The following is a 7,627-nucleotide window of genomic DNA, read 5'->3' as shown; positions in this document are numbered from 1 at the left end:
AACCAGCATTTTTCATTAACTCTGAGCGAGCAGGGGAAGCTAACTTAAAAATAGCGTATAGGTGACAAAAATAGGAGGGGCTGCAGGTGATTTGACAGAGACAATTAAAGTTCAAAATTATCTTTTTAAAAGTTAGAAATGTTCTAGAAAACCAGAATTAAACCAGAAAGCTTTGTCTTTGTATGTATATACATCTTCTAGAGAAATCCAAACCTTAGGAACAGGAAGGACCAGAACTTTTGAAGCACAAAATTACGGTGTAAACTTCTGATCTTCTATATTCTGAAAGCCACAGCGTAAGCAGTCTTTCTCTGCCCTATTCAGGTATTTCCTTAAGGTAGAAATAGCTTCCTTTTTATGGGGCATAACACATTACTGCTTAATCTAGGCTAAGTGCTGTGTAAAACTGAAGAATATTAATACAGAGGAGCGCTGTATGAAAAGGTGTAAAGTTGTCCTCTTTGCAGTGTCCTCTTCAACTATGTATTAGTTCCTGAGGATTTTTAACTTACATAATTCACGGAATTTTTATATTTGTTTCACAGAGAAATGGTTAATGCATGGTTTGCTGAGAGAGTTCATACCATCCCAGTCTGCAAGGAGGGAACCAAGCCCCAGAGTGAATCCTGCGCTTGTCACCAGCCTGCCTGTGCTGAGACCACCAACTCTGGGACGCCAGCGAGGAAAATCTCTGCTTCTGAATTTGACAGACCCTTAAGGCCTATTTTTGTCAAGGACTCAGTAGGAGCAGTGAGCTTCCTCTCCGGCTCTGAAAAGAAGGAACAGATGCCTCTGCAATCTCCCAGGATTGAGACCAGCGCAGGGGATCAGTGCTCAAGACTATTAGAACTTGTGAAAGATATTTCTAGTCACTTAGATGTCACAGCGCTTTGCCATAAAATTTTCCTACATATCCATGAGCTTATAGCAGCTGATCGTTATTCCCTGTTCTTGGTCTGTGAGGATAGCTCTAATGAGAAGTTTCTTGTAAGCAGGCTGTTTGACGTGGCAGAAGGCTCCACCCTGGAAGAAGCTTCCAACAACTGCATTCGCCTGGAGTGGAACAAGGGCATTGTGGGTCATGTTGCAGCTATAGGCCAGCCTCTGAACATCAAGAATGCGTATGAGGTAAATCAAGACAATTTATCTTGAACAATTCTTGAAAAAACTATTGTAGTATTGCCATTTTAGCTATACCAACTTAAATCAGTCAAGATGCAAACCTGTCACCATGTTTTTGTCTATAATACATGTATTATAGATACAGGCATATACAGAAACATGTAGCTATGGCTAATGCTAGAGAAATGCTGACATCAAAATAAATGATATGTTTGACATTAGCAGTCAGGTATCAGCTCCATCTTAACCAGTGATGGGCACACCAGTATTTGCATTTCTAGCTTTGGACACTTAAATGTTTACATTTCTGCTTGTATAAGGATGTAAGACACTTCTGCACCAAAATGAATGAAATTGTGAGAATAATTGCATGCAAAACTGGAGTCCTATGACTAAAAATACTTTGGAGAATTTTATCATACCCAAAGCACAAAGAATAGGAGCTGAATGAACAAGAACAGGGTGAGGGTTTGAACTGAATAGAGATCTCCCAAATGAAATGATACTCTGTGATTTCAGTTATTTAACACAAGGCCAGATGAAAAAAGGAAGAGAATACAGTACTGAGAGAGGACACTTCTTACATCTCAGCTTAACATCTCTTCATTCCAGGGTCTTTAGATATGCTGACTTTGTGCTTTGCATTTAGGAATTATGGAAATTTTAATTAATTACCTAATTGATCAATTAACTATTTAATAGTCATACAGAGCTGAAAATTACTGCTTCTGATTGATCATCTCTCAGTTAATCTGAGCATGTTTGCAGAATTAGGTTACATAACCAAGTAGATTTTTTCAGAAGCAAAAAAGAGTGGTATGATTTGATATGGTTTCATTTTCAACAAACACTTGTTTGCTGCCTCAGAAACTGTCTAAACATTTGCTAAGTACATGTTTCCAGTGGGACATCACCTGTCCTTATAGTTTAAAAGTTCATTCTTGAATTGTGTCCATCATGCTCAACTTGAAATCAATTACTAGAGAAAGAACATCAGCCTTTAAAAATAATCTGATTTATTTTAGTAAGATTTTTTAAAAAAATCAGTTTTATAACAATATTCAGCTGAAAAAATGAAACAAGCCATCTCTGGTAAAAGCAAAAATGCTAACCGCATTCATGAATCTGTGTTCCTCTGTGGCCATATGCCTTTCAGTATATTTCTGTAATTTCTTCTTGATGATAAAAGCTATACTAGGGATGGCTACTCCATGTATACAATTATTATAATGATGGTCTAGGCTCAAGAAAGGCGTCTCCTAGGGTTTAGGGTTTTTTTTATTCTTTCTGGCATTTGTATTTACCCACAGGCACTCATGTTCCACATAAATGCTTTTTTATTGTTGTTTTAACACACTGATAGTAACAACTTTATATAGTTATTAGCTAGTAATGGATCCTTTGTTATCCTGGGTAACAATTAAGTCAAATTAGCCTTTAAACCAGGGAAGAAAAAGAACTGGTCTTTAAGCAAATAGTTAAATAATTGTATTTTTTTCTTGTATCAGGATCCAAGATTCAATGCAGAAGTTGACCAGATCACAGGGTATAAGACTCAGAGTATTCTCTGTATGCCAATAAAGAATCACAGGGAAGAGGTAAGATGCAGTATTGGGATCACTTCATGTAATACTGTTTCCAGCTATGCTAATGCTTTAAACTTTTATTAGCTGACAGTCATTATCTTACAGTATAAAACTTTTTTTAAAAGACTGCTTATGTTTGCTTGGACTTTATCTCATCTGGTTCAGTAATATAAGCCAAAGGGAATTGTGAACCCCAGATGCAGAAGTAGAATCCATGTATTTAACTCTAGAGGTGCTGTTCCTGGTTCCCATACCAAGTATCTGTCAGCATTAAAGTTCTCTGCACACTTACTGGTCTACCTCAGTGCATGATCAGATTGCAGATAAGAGTTACTGTACTTCAACTTAGCTTGTATCCACATTACTTTTTTCAGAGGACACAAATTGGGTTTCATCATTGTCTAAAAGGGTGTTTTTTTACAGTCTATTAACTCAGCTCATAAGTAATAAATTAAGAAACAAGTGCTTAACATCAGGCATTGAAAAACACATGGAGTTGATTCAGAAAAGTCATCCACAAGTCATATAACTTAAATCATTCCTAATCTAAAACAATGTGAATCTTGTTCATTGAACTCTTGTACATATTTCCCGTCCATGCTACTTCTCACACAAGTTCTCTCTTCCTGTCTCATGCTATTGCAGCAGGGAGAATTATTATTATGGACTAATGATGTCTTCTCGCATTGAGTAGGTTGAAGAGTGAATTCAGTAAAGTCAGTGAAAGCCAATGAATGGAAAAAAAGTGAGGTCCACTGTTTTACTTAGGGAGTAAGTTATTTTTATTTTATCCTGAATGTAGTAGCCTTCAGCCACCTAACCAGTTCTTAGAATACTCATAAAGTGTAAGGCTCTCTTTAGAGTGTGTCAGAGCTTTAAGATGGAGATCTTCTCTCCTGTAATTCCTTTACTTTTTGGAGTATTTATAGTTTCCTTCCAGAAAGCACTAACTCCAAAAAGAAATGCTGCCAAGATTGGTTTGAAGATATCATAACCTCTTTTTCTTGCTCTTCCACCTTTTACTCCTCTTATGGAATGTGTCACTTTGACTCTTAATGCACTGAACCTTTTTTTTTAATTAAATAAATTGATTAAACTCTTGATTTAACTTGTTAGTTGAATCTTACTCTAGCTGACCCAGATGATCAACCAGGATTTCCTTTCTTCACCTGTTGGTAACTTTGGTGTAAAATATTTTTTTTTCGGTTCTTCCAAGGACAGCTCTTGATCCTCTCCTACTCCCTGCTTAAAAGTCCTCCCCTTTCTAACCGGCAGCAGCCACTGCTGGCCTTGGGCCACTTGATGAGCAAAGCAGGTGTTGTGTGAAGAGGTGTCAGGGACCAGTGGTCCATGTTAGGCTGATGGAAGGCTTTAAATTTCACCCAAGCCATCCCATTCTCTTTTTGTTGAATGGAAAAAATGCTATGCTCTATGTAATTGGGATCAGAAATGAATTACTTGAAATGAAAATCTTGCTGGCCAGGGAGCCTGAAAGTGCCAATTTCTCATCAGGTCCTGATGGTAGGTGGGGGAAGGAATAAGAGCTGTAGTCTGTTGGTCCAATACACCATGACTTACAGGCTGAATAAACCTGCAATTGGCCGTGTCTTCGGCTAGCTTTCCACTCTGAAGTGCATCACCAAGTGGAAATGAAGCAGGAATTTGTTTATTTTGAAAAGTTCAGCCAACCTGAAGTTTGAGGAGAGTGTTACACTCTACTCGTATGCAATAATTTGAAGGGGCTAAACTATAAGATTTCTTATAGAAAAGGACAACACTTTTTAATTTTTTCTGATTTTGAAGTTTCTACCAGAAGGTTTTTTTTCTCTCTCACCATAACACATGGCTGACATGTTTCTGGACAGATGTTGGAGCCAGTGAATCAGTCCTTAATTTGCTATTTGCATCCAGCTGCTTTTTCTTTTTAAAAAAAACAAACCCAAAATACTGGCTCCTCCCCATTTAAAAAAAAAAATAAAAAAAAATCCCCAAAGCCCCTCTAGTAATATTGAGGCTAGTGAATGCTGCCTTAGCCCAGGATGTCAGCAACCACAGTCAAAAGACTACTCTGGAAGATGTCCAAAAATAAACACTGAGAAAGAGAAGCAACTGGAGTTTTCTGATTGTTTGTTTAGTGTTAGTACTACTTTTTTAAAACAAAAGAGTCAGTAATTGAGAGGAAGAAAATCTCATGCTGATTATTAAATCCTCTGGGCCTGATGAAGTATGGAGATTTTTCCAGTAGATGTTTTTTTATATTTGCCTATATTTCCATGAGGCATGTGAGAAACCAAAGTCTCACTTAAAAATAACAGCTAGTTAGAAATTCCATAGATGAAAGGAAGAAAACAGTTTGATTCACAGAAGAGCTTATAAAAAGGACCCAGGAACTAGTAACAATGAGAAAAAAGCAGTGCAATAAGAGGACTTTAGCTCTGCACAAATGCGCATGAAGAATGGAATTACGTTCACTTAATAGTAAAAGAACTTTCCTCAATCCTCTAATCAACCTATCCTTGCTGACAGAAATGCCACAGAAACATTGCATTTCAGATGGAGAAAACTCTGATTATGCCCTTTAAGATGAGATCATAGAGGCTTGTATAGCGTTAGCTTTGTGAAGAGTTCTCATTTTCCCATGAAAAATGACAAATGCAAACTGACCAAGCTACAAAAGTATCGCCACATTATGCTTTCTGGACATGCAAGGCTGTATCGTTTGCTGGTTATCACCGTTGAAGAAAACAAGGAGGAAGAAAGGCTTTGGGTAACATGAATTGTATTCTACTTAAAAAGACCACCAAAATGGTTTTAAGTCAAATAATTTAATCATCTATTCCTGTATTTAAATTTGTCATAAGGTGGATGTGGAGCCATAGCAAAGATTCCATTTTCATCCCAAAAGATCTTCTCTTCTGGTGGTTCTTCTGTAAGAGCAGATAACTGTATACAGTATGTAAGACTTGCTATTTGGATTATCGACGTGTATCAGAGAACACATCAAAACCTTCAAAACAGACTAAATTTTTATCCTCAGTAGTACAAAAGCCACCAATGGAAAGTCAGTATTAGCCACCCTGTACCACAGACTTACCATGGTTATTTCTTTTGCAAGAGGAAACTGGTATTGCTGGCCACAGGCTCTAGCTGTAGTTATTAACGCTAACCATTTCCATGCTAGAGAAATCAGGGTTTTACCACTACTGGCAGAAGGCCTAAGGTCAGCATTGTGTATCTCAAAAAGCAGCTTCTCATTCCTGATGTGTCCTTAAACCTTTAATTTTTCAGAAGCTTCAAATGGTACTGAATTGCTTTCTAGAGCTCCTGTAATAAAATCAGTAAATGCAGTGGCACTTTCTTCTGATTTTGTTTGGTCTTGGATTCAGAGACTCAGAAAAAGGGCTACAGAAGTTGTTGCAAATAATTATCAGCTCAAATTTCTCCATCCGGTTTTGTAGACTTTTTTAAACAAACAGTCATTTTGACAAGAATTGACAGAACTGAATAGGGAATGGAAGTCCTTAGCTTAAACCAACTTGCGGAGTTATCCAGAACTGATAAAAGACTCAGTATAGCTCTCTAACTGGTTTGGAATATCTGTAGAATGGATGGTCTCTGATGCACAAAGGCATCAGAACTGCTGTAGAATGTCTACAGGAATGACATAATTTTCTGTTATTTCTGCATTTTTTTTTCTCTCAGATGTGCAAAGTCATTTCCATAAAATTCTATTTCAGTTTAATTTCTACTAAAACCTGTTGGATGTTCTCATATGGGAACTTTTAGCTGAATTAACTGAGACCTGTTTCCCAGGCTCTCAGTATGTAAGACTGAACTTCCTGCTAATTGGCTAGGGAAATGTTTTATTCTGGCAATGCTCACTCCAATTGTTTAGTTTGTTGTTTACTTTGCCCTCTGTCTTGTCACTGGGAACCTCTTCCCAACGTATCAGGGGTGCTCTATTTACAGCAGCCTTTGAAAATATCCTGTTGAATTTTATTGTATAAAACACAACCAGGCAATGTTACTGTTAGCCAGCTAAGTTATTTTCTCCCACAGTCAACCCTTCAGGTATAATACATATAGTGTAGATCCAGCCAAGCTAACTTTAAACAAACTAACTCAAGTTCCAGTAGCAGTTTTGTTGCAGGATTATGGAGATCAGTAATTTGCTTCTTGGGTGGATTTTCAGCTTATGCTGAAACATGTGTTACAGTAGCTAGACTGCTGGAAATCATGCAGGCTACTGCTGGCATGAATGATAGAGGAGGATGTGAAAGTTTTGTTGATTAAAAATGAAATTCTGTAAATACAGTTCTGTCCCTGCTGGATAATTTTATAAGCCTGAAGCAAACCTCTACAAGACCCGGAGAGCAAAGTACGGTTAAAACCATTTAGTCTGTCTTCTCAAGTGGATATGTTCCCATCTTTAAAATGAGATAAAAGTTGAGTTTCCTTCTTCCTGTTACCATTCTTCGGCTTAATGTCATTTTTCTTCAGGTGCCAGCAAAGTAAATGAAAAAATGTATCTTCTTAGGAAGCAAAATCATATTAATTATATTTTTAAGTTAGCTGACGTAAGAACCAACTAAAAAGGGCAGTAGCTGCCTGTAGAGCTGGAACAGCTTTCACAGAGTTAGGCCTGTAATTTTAATGCGCACAAAATTGCAGCATGAAACAATCCAGATAAAATTCAGAGCACAGTCATCAGCACTGAAGTCATCAGTCATCTACTGGGAAATACTCTAGCAATACTGCTACTTTTAGAGGCAGGAGTCAGCTATTGCAAGAAAATGGTAAAAATAAAGCGCTCTGATAATTAGAAGAAATCTCTCCTTGTAATGTGGATCAGGTTTTACTAAATGGGGTAACTGGTAGAGATTGAGAAGAAAGGTTACAGAACAAGTAGCAGCACTGGA

At 37.4% G+C, this 7,627-nt stretch overlaps 1 protein-coding gene across 1 annotated transcript in view; it reads left to right on the top strand.

The window, feature by feature from the left end:
• Positions 1 to 545: 545 nt before the first annotated feature.
• PDE5A (phosphodiesterase 5A) overlaps positions 546 to 7,627 on the top strand; it is a 45,720-nt gene continuing 38,638 nt past the window's right edge. Inside the window, exons 1-2 of the mRNA XM_035889647.1 lie at positions 546 to 1,128; positions 2,631 to 2,720. Coding sequence (XP_035745540.1) covers positions 550 to 1,128; positions 2,631 to 2,720 — 669 coding nt within the window. The 5' untranslated portion in view covers positions 546 to 549. The remainder of the gene's footprint in view (positions 1,129 to 2,630; positions 2,721 to 7,627) is intronic.

Source organism: Egretta garzetta, unplaced genomic scaffold (genome assembly GCF_000687185.1).
Source record: "Egretta garzetta isolate BGI_Z169 unplaced genomic scaffold, ASM68718v1 scaffold342, whole genome shotgun sequence".
In the NCBI taxonomy this organism is placed as follows: Eukaryota; Metazoa; Chordata; class Aves; order Pelecaniformes; family Ardeidae; genus Egretta; species Egretta garzetta.
This window is presented reverse-complemented; position numbering and strand designations above follow the sequence as displayed.